The sequence below is a fragment of the Anser anser genome (genome assembly GCF_964211835.1).
Source record: "Anser anser genome assembly, chromosome: 1".
Taxonomy (NCBI): Eukaryota; Metazoa; Chordata; class Aves; order Anseriformes; family Anatidae; genus Anser; species Anser anser.
This window is the reverse complement of record NC_139720.1, coordinates 63,765,222-63,786,023: the sequence shown is the minus strand read 5'-3', so window position 1 is coordinate 63,786,023 and position 20,802 is coordinate 63,765,222. Positions and strand designations below refer to the sequence as shown.

Here is a 20,802-nt window from a genome sequence, read left to right as displayed (position 1 = left end):
TACAGATTCCTTTCTTGCAGGAAGGGCTGTGAATGCATACGCCAAAGTCTTGGTTGCCGTAAATGTAGCTTAGCTCCTCTGATTAGCAGAGTAATGCCAGATCATACCAACTCATAATCCAATACACAGAGCTTTACATATTTACATATTCATGTTCAATTGGCTTAATGGACAATTTAACTGCTGGTTTGTTGAGATAACTCTTGCTCACTAAAGGCATCAGATAGGGGTTTTTAATGCTTCTTTTTCCTCTCCTAGGATCACATCATGGGAACAGCCTTCAGGTGTTTAGGAATTTGTCTCCTCCTGTTACCTATTTCCACATGTGCAGACATAGTCCGTCAGTTATCACACTGCAGGTATTTGCTGTAGGGAGGATGATGATTTCAACTAAGAGAATATGAAGCAGGATCAGATGAATTCCTCAAGCAGCAATTATCCTAATCTCATATATATATATCTTTTTCTTAAAAAATAAAGACATGACTCCACTCCCTTTACTATATTTAATCAACAGAATCGGTTTGAAAATGTGATTTTCTTAAAATAATCATTGAATCACCAGCAACTAACTCTTCCAACAATTAGCAAAGAATGATGGATGTAAGTTCAGCCCGAAGTGTCTGACATATTGCTTCTAGAGAAAACCTTTTCTGGACACAGTTATCAATTCTGACAGCCATGTGAGCAAGGATGAGGAGAGCCAGAAACAAGGAGACATATGTACAATCAATTTTGTTACTTTTGCTGATAATATCTCAAAGGAAAGAGGTTTAAGAACCAGTGAGCACATGAATACAAATAATATAAAAATACTCATTTTAACTGCCTTGGTGCTTTTATAATGCAGGTAGTGAAACTGCTTCTTGTGCATACTCACAGTTTGGAAATTCTTATTTTCTAGCATATGTGAAGAAAAAAAGGGTGAAAAATTTCTATGTCCTGAGCAGTGCACTTGATGCTTAGCCACAGTAGAAAACTATTTGTATAAAACAATCTGAATATAATTTGCTGCCAATCAGCATTTCAAACCTCTCTGTATAAATGCCTGTTACGCTAAAGGCAATCTGAAACTCTGAAAAATGGTAAACCTAGATGAAACTTCACCTCAGATATCCTGAAGGATCCATCTTTGGTTATTTATACATTGATATACACAGTGACAATGTGACTAGGATTAAAAACACAAGTCAACTATCACAGGCCACTCAAGTCTACAATCAGCCTCTCTTTTCTGAGATACTTCCTGGTTCATGATGGCAACGCCAATCACATGAAGATAGTTACACTAATTGATGTACAGTCTCATTTATCTTCAGTCGTGTTATGATCTGACTCAGTCTTTTAGTGAGTTATAGGCTTTTGTGGTCCGGGTATTGATGAAATCCGTCTTCTTAAAGTCAGCCTTTGGAATGAAAGAAAGAAAAATTCATTACCTTCAGTGCCAATTCTGCAAGGGAAAGATGAGTTCACCTGCCTAAAAGCTAGGTATGGAGTCATGGCAGAGGTCTAGGCAGACAGAGACAGAATATGCGCCTCCCCAAAGTGACTCAGTTTAGTCTAAGGTAAGTGAGAAGGTCTTCTACAGCTTCCTCACAAGGGGAGCGGAGGGGCAGGCGCTGAGCTCTGCTCTCTGGGGACAGCGACAGGACCCGAGGGCACGGCATGGAGCTGGGACAGGGGAGGGTCAGGCTGGGTGTTAGGGAAAGGTTCTGCACCCAGAGGGTGGTCGGACACAAAGACAGGCTACCCAGGGCAGTGGTCATTGGTTTTTGGGTGGTCCTGTGTGGAGCCAGGAGTTGGACTCTATTCTTGTGGGTCCCTTCCAGCTCAGGATATTCTGTGGTTCTATGAATTGTTGTTGGGAGTTGCTTAACTCTCCAATGACTGTATGGGGAGCCTATTCCTCTAGTTCAGCTCTACAGACTCATAACTCTTAGGTTGCTAATGTCATCTGAGATTAACTCTGCCTGAACAAAGAGTTCAGGACAATGCCAAAATGCCTCAGGATTGTATCAATCTCATTTGATCACATGATTTCCACTGCTTATTAGGCTGACTTTTCAAAAATATCCAGACAGGTCGCTTTAAGTTTTCAGTGCTGTACCTGATATCTCTAGGGGCCACGATTCGTACAGGAACAGCAAGTAAACAGGATTTTTGAAAATAAGATTGGACATATGTGTCTTATATGCACATCCAAAATACCAAAGACTTCAGAAAATTTGTGCCTTCCGGGATATTGCGTTATGGTTCCAGGACCCTTATTCTTGAATGCAGATTTCTGGTTTGTGAGGCAGCATACTGCTGAGTATGATGCAAGACTATAAAAAGATACTGTGCTATGTAAATTTCCTTGAGCAAATTGAAATACAAAATTTACAGTTCTTACTGTTTTTTTTTGTTTTTTTTTTTTTTTTGTTTTTTGTTTGTTTTTTGTTTTTTTTTTTGTTTTTTTTTTTAAGCTAGAAGCCTTCAGTTGCATTGTTACTTTGCTAAGAAGCAAACTGGCTAACATATGCTGAAGGCTGGGAAAACGGGATAATTTTAGGTTATTGGGAATTTTAGGTGACAGAAATTCTAAGCAGCAGGGAAATAGGGAATGAATACAGTTTGAAATGCAAGCTGGAGGTAGGCAGGTTGAAGTCAATCCAGCTGTGCATAGAAAAAGCACTTATAGAGCCTCAAAAGGAAAGAAACAAGTTGGTTTGTTGGCTGGCTGATTCATGCTGGTCATTTTTTGTTTGATTTTGACTGTGGCAGTAAATGTTTGCCAAACCTTTCCCTGGCTCTACCTTTTTGTTTGGTTATAACTAGTACCTGGGCTTACAAAACACGCAGACAATAAGGAGAACAAAACTGCTCTGGGTTTAAAGCAAGAAGCTGCTTCACCCTTCATTTGCTTTCGCTGGCAGCTTATGCCATCTGTGTCAGGTTGGTTCAGTCAGTGGTGGATGGACACCTACTAAGCATTTCTTCTCACTATCTGATCTGGCAGGCAGCAGCAACATTTTTCATAAACTTTTCTAGTGCATATAAAACCGCAGAGGGAGAGAATATGAACAAAGATGAGCGAAAATTAAGGGCATGCATTGCTTGTGCAAGATTTTCTGTAATCATCCCCTGCCATGGGCAGGGACACCTCCCCCCCCAGACCAGGCTGCCCAAAGCCCCATCCAGCCTGGCCTTGAACACTTTCAGGGATGGGGCAGCCACAGCTTCTCTGGGCAGCCTGTGCCAGTGCCTCTCCACCCTCTGAGTGAAGAATTTCCTCCTAATACCTAATCTAAAGCTCCCCTCTATTAGTTTTTAGCCATTATCCCTTGTCCTGTCACTACACTCCCTGACCAAGAGTCTCTCCCCAGCTTTCCTGCAGGCCCCCTTTAGGCCGCTGTAAGGTCTCCCCGGAGCCTTCTTTTCTCCAGGCCGAACCACCCCAGCTCCCTCAGCCTGTCTCCATAGGAGGGGTGCTCCAGCCCTCTGATCAGCCTCGTGGCCTCTGGACGTGCTCCAACAGGCCCATGTCCTTGTGCTGGGGGCCCAGAACTGAACACAATACACCAGGTGGGGTCTCATGAGAGCAGAGAAGAGCAGAGGGGCAGAATCCCCTCCCCTGAGCTGCTGGTCATGTTATACATGAGTAAGAAACACCAAATTCAGAGACCCCTTGAAATCCTATCAAGTAACAGTGCAGAAGTGCTAAAAGCCACAGAGGTCAAACAAGACCTGAAATAGATCTGAAAGGACAGATTAAATGTTTTTGCTACAAGCCAGGTCTTACCTTTTTGTAAGCATTGTGGAGATCAGTATGTGACCACAAGGAGCAGAGGAGGACCGAAGCAGCCTTACTAGCTTTGCTGAACATGTTACTGCAATTTTGTAAAAAGAATGATAAAACACATTTAAATTCCTACTTCATAATCACAGTGCATATGCAGACTTCAGAATATGTAACCTTGTAGCATTTGTTCTGCCTCTTTCCTCTTAAATGCTGCTTTCTCGCTCTTTAGGCATTCTAGCACATCTCATGCTGTCCTGACTACTGAAGCAAATGAAACATAACTTCCTGCTTAACTTATTCTTCAAAATTATAGATAAATTAAATAATACTCTATAGACTTAATCTTTGAGAAGCTATCATATTAATTCAAATTCAGTTGAGGAAAATACATCTCAGAATAAAAAAGTATTTTAGAGTATCTTCCCAGCAGGTAAAATATCTGGTTAATTAGACAGGATTAATACTATTCAGGGCCTCATGAGGTCTCCTTTACTGAGATGAATTTTCTCTTTCTTTTTGTAAAAAGAGAGGAAGGCAAACAGAATAATTGTTCACATTCATAAAGCATGAATTATTCTTTTTTGTTTAAATATTGGTTACATGTGATTAAATATTAAAGAATGATTGAAGAAAATTCACAATCTATTATCCATAATGCCAATTTATAAATAATCCTTAAGTTACATGTGATTAAATATTAAAGAATGATTGAAGAACATTCACAATCTATTATCCAAAATAAACTTTATAAATAATTCTTAAGTATGGTTCCATCATTTCTATAAAATGTATTCCTGTGCTAACAATTAAAGATTACTAGGGCTGTGTTACAAAGAACAGGAAATACAGAAACTTTCTGGGGACAGATAAAATTTAATCGTCTTCAACTAAACATATTAGAATATAGTTAGTATTGTGCCGTCATCTTTGGAGGTGCTATTTAAAATGCTGGAGCACGGCAAATTTACCTGTGGATGAAACAGTTGTTACAAGAGATTTCTCTGCATTTTCTAATATGTGTAATCTTACTCACATTGCAGTCATTTTTAAGCTGCCTTGTACCTTAAGAAGCAGTGTTTTCCTCCCAAGCGGCAGAGGTTGTAGTTCTTTTTTTTCCCCAGGGGAAAAGAGGAAGGGGAGGGGAAGGCTTCTCAACCATCTTACCTGTCATTCATGCTAATGGTAATGATCTTCGGTAGGCCATCAGCATTCAGGAGAAGCCGTGCGTTGTGAGAACTGTTCTGTGTCAAATTGTACAAGGTGTAGCAGACGGAAGCTGTAGTTTCACAGGCAATATCAGACCCTGGGACAGACTCAGGAAGTATCGAGACCAAATCAGGCAAAACTTCTCTAGCTAGAAGTTGGAAAACAGACAGACAACTCCATTACTAATGGGTACAGATTTATCTAGGAGTCCTACAAGACCTCAGTCCTCCCATTATCACCTATCATGGTGCTGTATAATCCCCCCAAAAGGTCATGGTTTCATAGCTGCATTATACCCCACAGTTTAGGTTAATGCCTCCACACGAAATTGTACAAGCTGCCACTTCCCGAAGAACCACGTGCATCCTCTAGCTAGTCATCGGGTTACAGGTATACAGCAAACTGAGGGAGGGTGATTATAGCACGAGTTTTACTGGTGGGGCAATGTGAAGACCTGTGCCATATGGACTGGTCCATGTCCAGAGCTGGGGGAGAAAATTACAGCGTTCAGCAATTGGTTGTAGCCTGTTGCTCCCCATGTAAAAAGCAGCACCAGGCAACAGTCGGGGGCATTTTGGAAAAGAAGGTGCTTTTTGTACTCAGCATGAGGCCATACTGGATATTCTGCCCTCGCTATCCAGTGTGCCGCTCGGACTGCGAGCATTTTGTTCACTCTGATTTCTGCTCATTCCTTCAGGTGGATATGTGACAAGGTTTGTTTATATTGAGATAAAATCACATACAATTTAGAAAAGGACCTTTAAAACTGAATGAGCCACCTCCTATGATAAATATCAGTCAAAGCAATTATGTCAGAGATGATAGTCTTTTTTTTTCATTGGTAAATCAAGTAAGTTGATTTTCAGAAAGCACTATCATGAAAATGTCTGTATCATTACATCTGGCAGTATCTTGAAAATGTCTGTTCAGAACAGGCTATTTATTTCAGATCAAATAAAAAATTTAATCTCATTTTTCATTCATTTTATTTTCACGTTTTATATGAAATTTAACTCAAATTGGTATCATATATTCATTTTGCTTGCTAAATAGAAACACTTTTATTTAAGAAACATTATGCCCTTCCTTTCTTTCAGCCAACATTATTTGGAGAATTTGACCTGAATCCACATATATCAAAAATATGTGGATCCACAGTCAATCAAAAATAACTCCTTTTCATGGAGAAAAGGTTCACCTGAAATTCCCCCAGTTCTCTCTACCATGTGTAAAGCAGGAAAATGACTGTGAAGGGGAAGCACCTTTCTCCAGAGCTTCATGCTATTCTGCCTTTTCCACAATCTTTTATAGATTGTTTTTCCTAAGGAAACCCCAACTTTTTCCTCTCAGGTTAATTCCTACTCTTTCAAGAGGATTTACCACTTGCAATTTTTAACACCGCATGTATTATCCTTTCAAAATCAGCACAACAACATAATTTAATATTTTCATTAATAGGGAATGTTTTCTAAAGATTACGCGGTGCCCAGGAGACTGTTCTGCAGAATTCTGGAGGTTAATCTGTCCCATGAACAAGCTGTAGGCCTGTAAGTTCCCCTTCCCCCTTTGGTGAGAACACAGAAAATGACAACAAATGATGTGAATGCACTTATCCTATCAGTAGGAAAAATATTCAAATATAAATTAAATTGAAATGAAAATACTCAGAATAGAAATGTATTCTGATGTGAAAATAATTGTAACATTTTAGAAATAAAGCCCTCCAAAAAAAACCCTATTATTTTCTCTGTAGCATCTTCTAGCTTCATTTTCTGAAAAGTTATACAAGAAAAATGTGCAAGAGACAAGCTTCCAAAGTTTTATGTATAAGAGAAGAAAATATGATCTCTAGAAGAACTAGAAACGTTCCATGATTCTTACAAAGGACTACATACCTGTGGCAGTACAGAACTCTGCAGTTACCTTCCTTTACTTCCTTTATTTTAAGCACAAGAAAAACTCCCTGTCCAACTCCCTGTGTAGATTTTATGTCTATTATTTATTTTTTGAAAGTAACATCAATAGAAGTATCTGATGAGGAATACACAATGTACAGAAAACTACAGGTTAGATTCTTCCATAGGCAAATCCATTATTTTTAACCCTGCATAATGACTGCAAGTATCTGACCTAAATATTTATCTACTAAACCCACATCCATTTTTTTGAATGTTTATTAAAGAAGGAAAGATTAAGGTAAGCAGAGCAGAGAAAGAAAGCCCAAGAGACAATATTAGTCTTTGCTCACCTATATCATTTTGCAGAGAGGTGTTGCGAGACAAGTTCCTGAGCAGTGAGACTGCTGTCTTCTTTACTGTCGGGTGGCTTACATGCAGCATAGTTCGAATACTTGGAAGGCCATTTGCTTTCCGAACAACAGTCTGGGCCACTGCAAACGGCATCTGTTATAAGGTACACGGCAATAATATGTCATTATGATGAATGTATAGCCTCATAAATAACAGCAGTAGGTTCTCTGCCTCATCTTAAGTATATTTAAATTACTTTAGATCTGATGGTATGTATGAGTTGCAACAGAAGACAAGGTGATATAAACAAAGTTTCAAGCCCTCTGTCTCCCACATGCTCTTTGGCCAGTTCCTACGCCAAAACATGACAGAGGTCATCAGTTTCTTCACCATGAAAGTGATGTGTGGCTGTGTCAAAGACTTCCTCTCCCCATGGGACTGATTACGATCCAGAAAACCCCTCTTTCACATTTTTAGCATCGACTCATCCCTCGCTGTGCAATGAATTAGCAAATTCCATACACAGACAGAGTGAAAAGAAGTAATCCCTATATTTGCCAAGCAGGAAATATCTGCAGTGCTGGTTATGACTTTCTCTTCAATGTTCTTTGATTTCATTGACAGTGTTTGGGAATCAGCGGCTTGTCAGTGGTTATCTGAGCTTGGTGCTGTGAGCGTTGCATTGCAACCCTATACTCTATGCATTTACATTAAGAAGGGAATGACAGGAAAAAGAAAAAAGCTGACTTACTGGTCCAGTGCCAGCTGTGAGGTTCTGAAGAGCTCCCAGGGATGCTTCCTGGGTATAGTTTCTGGTACTCTTTGCTATTAAAGAGAGATATATCCTAATCAGTGTCGAATGCCAGAGTGATTCCACACCTCTGGGATTGCTCCTTTCCTCAGGTAGTGGGGTGTCCTGCTGCTTCTAAACATGTAAACAGATCAAGCTGTTAGAACCAGTGACTTTATATGACATAAAGCATCACAATCTAAACTAGCAATTTTGTAACTCCATGACCACATGATTTTGCAGAACTTACTACGGACTACTTTTGTCATGAAAATGAAAGTGAACATTAATGTGACACAGATATTTATTGGCAACTTGTACAACTTCAATATTTAACTGTACTGACTATTCCATCCAAAAAGAGGAGATAGATAGAGAAGTTGCTTTGCATGTCTAGCTGTTGACATTGGTGGCTGAGCTGAAGGAGAAAGAGAAATAGCATGCTAGAGCTCTACTGTGGATGGAACAGGGGAAGGAGGAATACGATCTAGCAAAAATAATGGATGGGGGAGGGTCATCAGTCCTTTTCTTTCCCTTTCTCCCTCCCCAATACCTATTTTTCTCTCCAATAATTCCCAGCTACCGGAATATTTGAGATCCGTAACATATAGCATCAGAAGAAGAGGCCCAAAAGCCAGCAAGCCATGGAGCTGGCAAGCAACCTTGTGCTGGTTTCACTGCTGAAACTGCCACAATGCCTAGTCATTGGTAGGACACTTGCACAGTTCCTGTAATTGGTACAGATACCATTTAGATCCATCAGAAGGGATGAAACTGACTGACAGTATCCCTTAACTAAGGAAACTGTGAATTGCTTTGTCACCTGTACCTTTAGCAACTGAACATGATAATGGGTGTTTGGAAAGGCTATTGATAAATTTACATTTTTGGGGTGAGTCACACTACTGGATACATCACCAACAGAGAAGCAACCTAAGTAGATCACAGCCTTATTCTCCAGTTGTTACAACTGATTAACCAAATGAGATGTAATGAAACATGTGCTTTACCTCTTTCACTTTTCTGCTCCGTGTTCCAAAACAGCCTGGTGTTCTGTCATGGGTAGGGATATTTCTTCTTTGGATATAGATGCTCTGGGCATAGCTCTCAGGGAGCTCTACCTCTAGTTGGTACGAAAGATTGTGAAGAATGCACACACAATTCTCTGTGGCCTAAAATAGCAAAAGAATAGAAATCTTGAAAGCTTTGGCATGTGTTGAAAGGGCATGTGTAGACATGGGGAGAACTTTCATTTTTGGATCTTAAACAATTAGCTGCAGATCTTCTAATGGCTTACAGAAGAGCTCGTCTTCATGCCAGTGATCCTCAAGACTGTATTTACACCAAGAAATTAAGCATGTCCTGGGATGTTCCTGAGCGCTGAGGCCAACTGGCACACAGGGCTTGTGATCAGAGCAGGGTGCATGCCTGCTGGAAATGGTCCTGACACATTATAATTCTTGAATGTACCTGGGAATTGTTAGGACATGTGCTATTTGGCACAGACCAGAAGTGTGCCAAGGAACGTCTAGGAACTTAAGAGCAAAGATGATCACGTACACACCCAGCCACAATGTCAGCAAAAGGAAAACTTAGTGTCTCACCCAAGGATACAGCACTTTTCTGTGGTAGATTTTTTTTTTTTCCCCAAATTAGATGAGCCTTTCTGGGCATAGCTAAGGTCAAGTTGACAATTTCTGAGTGATGAGTTTAGTGGCAAATAGTTTTATTACCATTTCCTCCTTTTTTGAAAGTGAAAAGGGAATGAGTGGTTTTAAGACAAAATGCAGCAGGGAGCTATTGGCACAAGGATTACGTGCTGGATTCTCCCTGGAGCTAATGGCACTGAATACAGGGAGATGGAAAAGCTCAAGTAACTAATCCTAGGAAAGAGCTGTAAATATACAGTAATTAATGCTGTACAGCACAAGTTATAGCAGGCATGCCCGAAGTGCCTCACAGGCTACGGTTAACCTCCTCAGCGACTGATGGTCTTTTCACCTAACGTCACCCAGCTGAAAGACAAACATTTAGTCTAAGCGATGTTCTGGGCTCAGCTGCAGTCAGTGGTGGGAGGAAGAGAACGAGAGGAACTGGCTTCTGGAGGTGACCCAGTCCTTGCAGTTTCTGGCTTAGGCAGAATGAATAACTTCTAAAAAAAGTAGGAAAACGAACCCCATTCTAAATGATGCAAGCTCCTAAATTACACTACCAGTCAGATTTAGGTTCTTCATTTCCTAAGGGGTATGTAGCACTAAATATATAGGAAAGTGCCCAGATTAATTTTTTAAAACTTCTAGCTAGCTAGCTCCCTTAGACAACTAAAAAGGCAATATCTAAATCTTTAAAAGTTTCTAACTCTCTGTGGTGATTCTGAAAACTGTTTTCCCACAGCTAAGCTATGTTATTCTTTTACACAGTAGGATAAAAAACAGCTTCTTTCTGAACCTTCATCTCTGGTAGTTCTAAAAGCTTTGGAAATAAGTACAAGCTTGGCAGCTACATCACAGCTGTTTCTGAATACCGGTTTCTGAACAAAAAAATTGCTCTCTCTGTGATTTCCCCTAGGAAAAGACCTTCCATCTTGAAGAATACCTTGTCATTAGGCTCGTGGTCTGCAATAGCTCCTTGAATGTAATACACAAGAGAATCAATCAAGCCGTCACAGTCTCTCATCCTTTGCCTTCCTTCTGGGCCAGCAGAGCTCATGTTTCTGTGCAGGAAGGAATACATCGGTAAGAAGAGATTTAGGCAAAGATATTTCCTTGTGCCCCTCTGATAAACTATTCCAGATAAATCTTAAAATACTGAAGTTAAGGATAACTGCTTTTTTCTTCTGCAGAACTGTGAAATAGTATGAGCCTCTAAGTAAAACTTCTACTTTAGCGGATTCCCAGATGATAACAAATAACTAAGAAAAACAAGCTGTTTGGATGGATAAGGTACAACCTGACTCAAATCTCCATCTTGTTGAACTGATCTTTTTAAGCAACCTAGTTCAGTGGGAGGTGTCCCTGCCCATGGCAGGGGGCTTGGAAGTAGGCGATCTTTAAGGTCCCTTCCAACCCAAACCATTCTATGATTTTCCAAACAAATTGGACTTTTTTTTCTTTTTTTTTTTCCCTGTTATTCCATTTTTAGGTATTTATACGTATAGGTGGGACATCAGCTATGTCAAACTATCAGAGGAAATGTACCTATAAAAAATGTCCATGCATACAAATGTCCTTTAGCATTTACCTAAACCCAACCAACTCTTGAACACCCGTCAACAGACACACGTTCTCAGTGTTTTAGCAACATCCACACATTAACTGTTAAAGCTCTGGAAAACAGAGAACAGACGTTTCTTTATATCCTAAACTCACTCTTGTGCCTGTAAATGAACCATAGAATAAAGGCACCTTTTCTCAACTTAAAGATAACTGATTTCAGTTAAGGACCAGGTTCACACAGCAACCCATGTGCTCTTAGAGGGGAGGGGAAGGCAGCCGAGCCTGCAGGGAGAGCTCGGGGTGAGTGCCTGCGCGATGCATCCCAAGGGAGCTGCAATCGCTGCCAGCTGAGCAGCATGGGAATACCAACGCTTCTGCTCCAGCTGGTGGGAGATTCCCTTCTCTGCTTTCCCCTGATCCTCAGAGGCACTGAAGAGCAGCCGAGCGCCTTTTCTTTTGCTGTGCTGCCTCGTGTCCTTCTGGTGCACAGCAGACCCATTACCACATGGCTAGCAGTATGTGTTTCCCCTCGCCTGCAGAAGACATATGGGAAGGATGGGGAAGGGCATGTCTTCTGGAGAGTTTCTCAAGGCATATTGTCTGATTCTCTGCCAAATGCTTGCTTGCCCACCTCTGTGGAGATACCAAGGTCCTCAAGGTCCAGTTAATAGTTTCTCTGTCCCACTAAAACACTCTCAGTGCAATGCCTCCACTGCCCCTGCACCACTCTCTGTGCTCCTGCACAGCTTTCAGAAGAGCAAATGTGCAGGGGCAAGGAAGAGTTAAAAACACACCGCACTCTGCTGCTTCCCAGCTTTCCAGAGCAGCCTTCTGCCTGCTTGCACCTCAGCAGACGAAGCTGAAGCCTCCAGAAACTGCTCGGCCCGAGCGAGGGAAATGCCAGATGCCTTCTGCAGATGCCTTCTGCTGTTGCACCGCAGTGGCTCGAGCATGCCTGTGCACACTTTCTGCCTCCTCCAGGCTCACAGAAAACCGCTGCTTTCCCTGCTTTCTGCTGAATTTTCCTGTGCTTTGTGGTAACCCGAGTGCAGCTTGAAAATGAACGATGAAAGTGATTTAAAAACCCTTGAAAAGCCCAAGGACACGTTTCCTGTATGAAGTTTGGCTCTAAATAAGCTTCTGATTTTCGGGGAAGTAGCAACACTTACAGTTTTGAGGTATAATTATTTTTACAACTGAACGCCCTCTGAATTATGGAATGCTGCAATTGTAAATCTAGGCCTCATTATTTTGGACTCCTGCTGCTCTGCTGGCCAAAAGGCTGCACGCTGTATCACATTCCTGCTTCTTTGTTTGAAATAACATTAAATATGGCCCAGTGTTAGCATCTATCACAAACAAGAGGGTCATGTACTTTAAATATTTGCAGGGAGTTTATTTTACACACTTACTTTAACCACTGGGAATTACAACAGTTTAAAATGTTATTAATGACAAAGCCAGGAAGGCACAGCTTTAAATTTTCCTGTGGCTTACTACTGTAAAATGCATGTGATTTTAAATACTGCCAATGCAGTTCTGTCCCCCCAGACCCTGGGAGGTACATCTTTAGGTTAAATGTAAATGTGTTTTAATTTTAGTTTTACTTTAGGTCATGCTGTTAATAATGTCCCTATTTATAAGTTCATTCATGTTCTCATGGAATTATATATCACAGAATTAATATTCAGGTTCCTCTATAAGGCATCACTTTGGAATTTAATTTTACCTATATATGTCACATTTGAGACATGTCACGCTTCAGTGAGTTTATGGTTATGCTGACAGAAATGTACATGCTACAGCCCTTCTAGTGCATAGCAAAAATAGTTTCTGAGGTACACGGACTAAAAATACCATTAAAAGATAAGTGTGGAATTTCCCACACCAAAGACACTTCTGCTGATATAGCACTTCATCTTGTCACAGTACGTTATTCTAAAAATCACTGAAGTTTACACAGCTGTGATCACACTGAATGGCTGTAAAAGGAAGAGCCATCACTCAGCCTTGTTTCTGGCGTGACTGTGGTGTGGCACACAGCTTCATAGATCAGGAAGCAGAGAAAAGAGTATGAAGCTGAGGCACTGTCCTGCTCTGCAAAGGAAATGCATTCCTGAACCGTTTCCTTAAGTAGCTGATCCTCAACTGTTTATCCAGCCAGAGACAACACTATGTGTACCTGTGTGTGTGCACACATATATGGCCACTCCATTCTCCATCTCCTTTTTTCTCCTTATTACCACAACATGGATCGGGAAGGGAAGACCTCGTACTCTACCACTTGTCCAACTACAGTTGGAACCATTTTGCTCTGAATAAGGTCAGATTTGGTTCTCAAGGCAATGGGTTGGCAACTAAAGTTTTTTTTTTTTTTTTTTTTCCCTATTGAAATGCTGGGAAATTCCAGGAAGAAAATGTTATTAGACTGGGGGGAAAAAAATGTTTCTGAGAAGCATCACATAAGAATCAATTGCCAATATAAAAAAAAAATCATTTTGAAACAATGGCAGCATTTTGCTTAGCAAATTGCAAAACTGACTTCATCCTGCCTTCCCAAGATTTATGTCTCCTGACAACTGTAGCACCACTCTCTGAGCTCAGGAGTTGGACTTTCTTGTAGTGGAGCTCCTGAAGGCCTTGAAATGTCCATCACTTGGGCAATTGCCATGGTTGAACTGGCCCAGAATTTCAGCTCCTGGCAACCTCATGGTGAGACTCCAGGGCTACCTAGAAATCTTCAAGCCTGTTATGCAAGTTTGTTTTACTTGCATGTCATCAGAATTATACCGAAACAAATACATCTGTGGAAAACAGAATCAGCTGGAGTCAAGATCAACAGTCTTGTAGAAAACCTCTTCTGCTACACAATTCCTGATACTTCTGCCCTGCATCAGTACTGAACGGTTGGGAAGATGCAGCATTAGACAGATTGCTGCTTGCAGGGACGCCCTCCTTTGAGAGATTTAGAGCTTAAGCTTTGATATCATCTAGCCATTACAAATATCTGACTTCTGGCATGCTCATATATGCTAATCCTGGTGACATGCCCAAACAATACTGCATGCTAAAGTGGATGCATGTCACTACCTACATACCTCGTTCATCTCACACTGAATTTGCTGCTTCTATTTTCTCCTGCACATGTGTATGGTAGAACTATATCTGTGTCTGAAGTAGGCATTAACCCTTATTCCAGTGACATTTATGGAGGATCAGCTAATTCCATGTCAGGGAAAATTTTATGCTCCGAGTGAGGTAAGTACAAAGAATTGTAACATAGTAAAATCAAGCATGATTTTGATAGAAGCTGAATGATAATATATGTTCAGTTACACTGCAAATTTAACCAAACAAAAGGGATGCTTCCTTTAAGCTAGCACTGAGTCACATTCTGGCAGACAACGTTGGAAAAGGTTTTTGCACTGCTGTGAATGATCCATACTACTGATAAGAAGAAGGCTTTTTCTCCTGGGACTCATTCTGCCAAAACTGGTAATTTGAATTTAACTCAATTATGTGACAACAATTTCCTGAAATAGTTCAGGAAATTGTATTCACTTCATGCCTTATACAATTCAAAAATGCAACGGGGAGGGAAAGGAATTCAGGGATCTACACAGTAATGCTAGGCTGCAAGCTGCTGGCTGGAAATAACAAAATTCCTTTCAGGAATGGGGGGAGCAGACAGACCAAAGAGTAGACAAGAGAAGATAAGAACAGATGGAAATAAACTTAAAGGAATGGCTATGCTATGCAAAAAGCCTAGGTTCAAAGACTTGTTATCATTAGTCATTTGTTTTACAACCTCGGTTAGAAGCTCCCATTACAAACTTGATCTGCCATTACACTTTTCAACCATCATTAAGAGCTTTTGCCTTACTTATCTCCAGATAAAATGGAACTGGATGGTTATGCAGCCTTCTTGTCTGAAGTGCAATGATACTACTTCCTCAGACAACAGCTTTCCACTGTCTTTAAGAGTCCCCGTGTAATATAAAATAAAGCTGGGACAGACAACAGGTGAAGAGCAGTGATGCAAAACAAACTGTAGTTGTGATCGTTAGCTCTTAAAAAAATGTTTTGCAGGAATAATTGTGACCAGCAAACATAACTTTTGGAAAGATCAGCCCTCCAAGGCAACACCCAGGACAATGCTCCCTTTAGCTGCTTCAGCAGAACAATCACTTTCTGTCCCTGAGTAACACAAACATCTTACATTCTCGAACTTTGGGAACAGGTATTTCAAGGTAAAAGTGTACCAAGATCATTATCAGCATTCACAGTAAAATATACAGTCTTCTGCTAAGCTTTCCTTTTAATTCACAGGAAAAGTCACGCCAGAAATTCAGTTACGTATAAACAATATTTAAACCCATATATTCTGCATCTTACTTTTCAGACTTTGAGTAGGAGTATGGAGGAGGAGGCTAAGTATCTCCAGAATACATGGCCAATCCATTTCTAGTGGAACTGGAGACAGAACTGTTATGCATACTACTTTCAGGCCAAAAAAGAGTGACTGTCTCTTTAAAATCCAACAAGAGTTGTCTTGTCTGCAAAACGTCCACACTACTCCCCTCCATAGTTTAATATGCCTGTTTATTTATTTGGCTTTTTGTCAGGCAACCAGTGAAGTCTTTTGATTTGGTTTACTCTGCCTGCTCAGGGCACAGTGCTTTTCTAATCGCATTTCAGAACTGAACAATACTGTTATTTATTCTAACTGCTAATGCAAAACTGTGTGGTGTACACTGCTACATTTTGCTCTTTAAAGTTTTGTGCCCTGCAGTTTCCTTAAAACCGTCAGAAGCAAAACTTTAGGACAAATAGCAGATCTTAGAGAATGGGATTAACAAATCCTTCCAACATTGGACTGCCTTATCAGTGAGTGCATGCACAGACCCAGGCAGCTGATGTTCAGAATTCAACAATATTTCTTGCAGTTACCGGTTAGCAGAATGGGGAGTGTTCTGGTTGTTCACTCGTTCCAGCAGTAGTATCTGCAATATCATCTGCTAGATGGGGATTCACTTTCCCTCTTGACACTATGTTAAGGAGAGCTTTATTTTACTAGCTGTTAATTGTGTGGCACAGTGCCTACACCCATGTTAGATGACAGTGTTGGATTTGTACTGTGGCTGTCTCTGTCAGTCAATGGTTATATGCAAATTTTTTAAAAGAAGTTTTGGCATCCTTCTATACCTAAGCACTGTACAATGCATAATATATCGTACTTCAAAGTACTATTTTTATTCTGTAATAGAAGCTGCAGGCTATAGACCTTATCAACATGCACAACAAACATGTTAGTATTACAAAAAGGAAGACTAATTACAGATTTATATTCTGGCACATATCTACACTTAAAACATCTTTATTACTAGCATCATTCCTTCAATGCACAGGTTTTCTTTTTATTTTGTGGTGTGCTGTTCTTAGTTTTCAGAGCTTCTTTGTGCAAAGATTTTTTTTAAGCTGCACATAAGTTAGGAATATAGTTGGTGATACTTTGGGAGGTGTGTTAATTTCCATTAAAGAGAAGCAAACTGATTCATGCTAAAAATCTTGTATTTTTTGGCCTGTGCAAAAATGACAAACCTCATTAAAAACTATTCTCTGCTAGGAAGTATGTTGGCAATCCAACAGATCAACTTTAACTGTGAATTTTCAAGACCTTGTTCTCCTCTCAGTTATCATTTTCAGTGCTCAAGCATTTAAAGATGACAAGGACAAGCATATGGACATCATATTTTTTAAATAGGCAATGTATCTTTGGGAAAAGGTCAGTTTGAGAGACTTTTCAATTAAGGCTGCAGAACCAACTGCAGCTTTGAATTAGCCCCACTCACTTTCTGTACACAGTAAGGTACGTTCAGAATCCACTTTTAGTTGATTTAAAACAACCCAGCTACTGCTACTCCTTATTTGTCACATACCAAGTCATATCAAGTTGCTTCAATAAGCTCAGAAAGAGTAATACCATACTCAAATTATGAATAACTCTGTGTCCCCATACACTGGCTTGCTGAGAAGAGATGGTTCCTGAATCCAAATGCAGGAGCAAGTAGCACTATCACGAGTGGTACATCTGACAGCCAGACTGTTCTCTGTACATATGCAGCTCAGATTAATTCACACGAAAAAAGACGATCTGCTTCATTTCAGAGACAACACCACTAGTCAGAAAGATTTTATTATGGCTAGTTAATGTTTCTCAGTATTTGTTTTTGAGCTATCAGAAAAAATAAAAGTTAATTATTAAAACACAGTACAAATTCATCTAATACAGCTAGACCTGTTCTGCTGTGGGACATGTTAGCAGAACAGATAGATATGTGTAAGGCAAAACTGGGCAGCTTCCCAGCCTCTAAATTCCAAACTTAATACCTTTTACTTTTCTCATAAAAGTTTAAAACTTAGGCCTTGCCTTGACTCTCATATTATTACTCATTACTTTATTCAAACTATGGCCTTTCAGGTAATCAAAAGACATGTCTCTGATACTCACGTTTGTATTTACGTAATGTACAATCACTTTGAACTCACAAAAAAGACAAAGGGCCACAGTTTAATAGATTGTTATTTTAAAAGGCGTATCCTGTTTTAAAGATGTGACTTTTATACTGCAGTAATTTAGGGGTGGGTCTACTGAGGCCTTTTGTACTCTGTTTCTCTGTACTAGCTGCAGTGTTCATGAGGCTGTTACCTGGTTGCAGCAGTAGATGCACACTTGTAAATCTATTCATCAACCCCAGGCAGCCTGGCCTTCATTTAGTTAAAGTTGTGAAAAAAGCTAAACGTGACTTATTTTGATTCAAAAATGACTAAAACCTAATTTAGCCATTTTCCAATCAGCATAATCACAGGCTGTGATACATTGAAGTACGCGTCTTTGGCAGTAGTTGAAAACCGAACACTCCTCTGTACTTCTTTGTTCCATGTCCCCTTTCCAAGTCCTCTATTTAGATAAGAAACAATTATGGCTAGAGACTGACTTTTACTGTGTACTTAGCCAAAGGATCTTTGAAGATGGTACTGAATATAACTGTTAGGTGTGGTTTATATGCCACATATAAAAAAAAGAGTGACTTGGCTGCTGCTGAGCTTGTTCTGCTTACTACCCAAAGGACTGCTCCCATTCCTGGTACAGCAGGTAAGACTCAGCAGGCATTACAGCAGGTCTCAGAGGTGAGCAGAACTTACCCAGCATAAATGGCATAATCACTGTTGTCCCATTAATATCTAATGTTGCTGTAAATGAAAATGACTTGCTCAGTCTCTGGAAAGAAAATTCCAGGTACACAAGCAATTCAGTTGTCCCACTGATGGTCCAATGACAGCACAATTAATCCTCCATGTATGTTAGTCTTACAGTAGCCCAAAAGGAAGCGATAGGGCTATTCAACACTGAAGTGTAATAGGGAAAAATTGTAAGAGAAAGCTGCCTGCCCTCTTTGTGGTTTTTATAGGAAATACTAATGCTCCTGGCTGTCTACAGTTAGTGACCCACTGTAAATGACGTTACCCACTGCTTGAATAAAACACATGACAGCAAATTTCTCTTGAGGCTTTAAAAGTCCCCATTAGAGGCTTTAAAAGTTATCCACCAGAGCAGTGGTCTCTAAAGTGGAGTGCAAAAAGAAAATATTTTTAGACCATTAATAATTAAAATAATATTAAAAAATAGCATTAATTCTGTCTTTATTTTTTATTTTTTTACTTCCTATTGTTGAGTACATTTTATAATGTACATAATGTATTAGCACAGTAGTAAGCATATATAATTTATAAATAAATATACATATACTGGGGAGTGTGCTCAGCAGTTTTTTACTGATATGGGTGTGTAATCAAAAAAATTTGGAGACCAGTTCATTAAAGTCCTAAAATAACTTTAAATGGTTCCCAGAGGCTTAAAATTTCTTTTAAGTTACTGTTAGGTTTTCTCAAATGCTAATTTGTAGTACCATTCCTACAACTTTTTAAAAAAGCTTTTTTATTACTACTATCATCATCAGCCAGGAGCTGATTTCATACATCATATCAACAACTGTTATTCAGGAAAGATCTCTCTGACTTCAATGCAGCTATGCACTGCAACTAGGGCTCTGATTACTATCTTCTGTTATGGGTATAAATAGCCTGCGGAGTACCTATCAGATCAATACAGAGGAACCTCACAAAGAAAGTTGTTTTTACTGTAGCAAGCAGTAATTCTTCTGGTTTGACACAAAGTACATGAAGCATTTCAAAATATGATCTGTATGCAAACCCTTCTCTTGGTGCCATCACAGTTCAAAGCAAGCAAGCAAGAAAGTGTGTAGGCCTGTTTTAGCACCACTATTATTTTGGGTACTTGTAGACTGAATGCTCACCTCAGGCATCCTGTGGCATTGTAGAAGATATCAGGGTCAGACAGAACACTTGACTTTGGGTAATCTCGATCTGGCCAGCCAGAGCAAGGGATGAGAACAGCTTCCGTCAAGGTCTGAAGGGCTTCTTTAACCAACAGATGCTTCAGCTGGTCATTGGAGGACAAATTCCACAATAAACCTGCAATATCCAAAATAAAATCAGAGTGGCAAAAGACTCCCCCAAAGTTTGCAAGATGTAATCTCAAACTCCTTTAAGTTAATCAGTGAAGGAGCCTGTCTGGCTCTCGACATCCTCAAGAGGAGCAGAAGAGGGTGATAAGAGCTCACCAGCCACCACGACACAACACCACACAACACCCTACCACGTGTGATTGCACACTGCTCAGTCTTTAGAGTCACCAGTGAGAGTTGAGAGGCTTTTTTCTTATTTTCTCTCATGAGATAAGCACTTTGGCATTCAGCCATACACGGACTAAATGAACATACTCTTCCTTTATCTTCAACTAGTGCAATTAGCCATATTATGTCAAACAATCACTAAAGTGACAAATAAAAGAATCTGAACTACACTGTGGAGTTTCTCTGTCCAAAAAAAAAAAACTGAACTTTTTGGATTGAACATTTTTAAAGTCTGAAATTGGTGCCTATTGGTTCATGTCTTCTTTCTAGGATTATGGAAAAAGGAGGCAAAAAATAGTGAATGTACAACGAATTTGATTTTCTGTGTCCTCTCATTGAGCAGATAAATGACAGAGCTTTTAGGCATATGTACATGACTGGAGAGCACAGCAAAAGTTGTACCTTAACACTGAAGAAAGAAATAAGTAGCTCTGAATGTTCACTATTGCATTATTTACTGTAATTTTGACCACCTCCCCCAGCTGTGTCAGTTTCACAAAGAAAACACTTCCTAACATAAAACTCTCCTTTCTGAGGACGCAGGTAGTTGTTTGACACAGGGAAAAGTGTTTATACCTTCATGGCTGTGTACTACAACTCTAAGAGTGAACCGGTGTGACAGGACTTTGATCTGAGGATGTGGAAATGGCACCAAAACAAAGGGTGCATTTATCTGTGTAATTAAAGTCAGTTATCTATATAGTCCTTCCAATGCCTGACCAAGAAGTGCAGTTTTCCATGGCTCTGCATGCCCATTGCTAATTTGCAGCTATCATCTTCTCAG

At 39.9% G+C, this 20,802-nt stretch overlaps 1 protein-coding gene across 1 annotated transcript in view; it reads right to left on the bottom strand.

Moving 5' to 3' along the window:
• Positions 1 to 492: 492 nt before the first annotated feature.
• The window catches only part of PKP2 (plakophilin 2), a 44,766-nt gene continuing 24,456 nt past the window's right edge, over positions 493 to 20,802 (bottom strand). Inside the window, exons 6-13 of the mRNA XM_083827558.1 lie at positions 19,620 to 19,797; positions 10,622 to 10,739; positions 9,037 to 9,198; positions 7,988 to 8,161; positions 7,236 to 7,389; positions 4,946 to 5,135; positions 3,782 to 3,869; positions 493 to 1,405 (exon numbers count right to left, since the gene is read on the bottom strand). Of these exons, the coding sequence (XP_083683684.1) occupies positions 1,337 to 1,405; positions 3,782 to 3,869; positions 4,946 to 5,135; positions 7,236 to 7,389; positions 7,988 to 8,161; positions 9,037 to 9,198; positions 10,622 to 10,739; positions 19,620 to 19,797 (1,133 nt within the window). The 3' untranslated portion in view covers positions 493 to 1,336. The remainder of the gene's footprint in view (positions 1,406 to 3,781; positions 3,870 to 4,945; positions 5,136 to 7,235; positions 7,390 to 7,987; positions 8,162 to 9,036; positions 9,199 to 10,621; positions 10,740 to 19,619; positions 19,798 to 20,802) is intronic.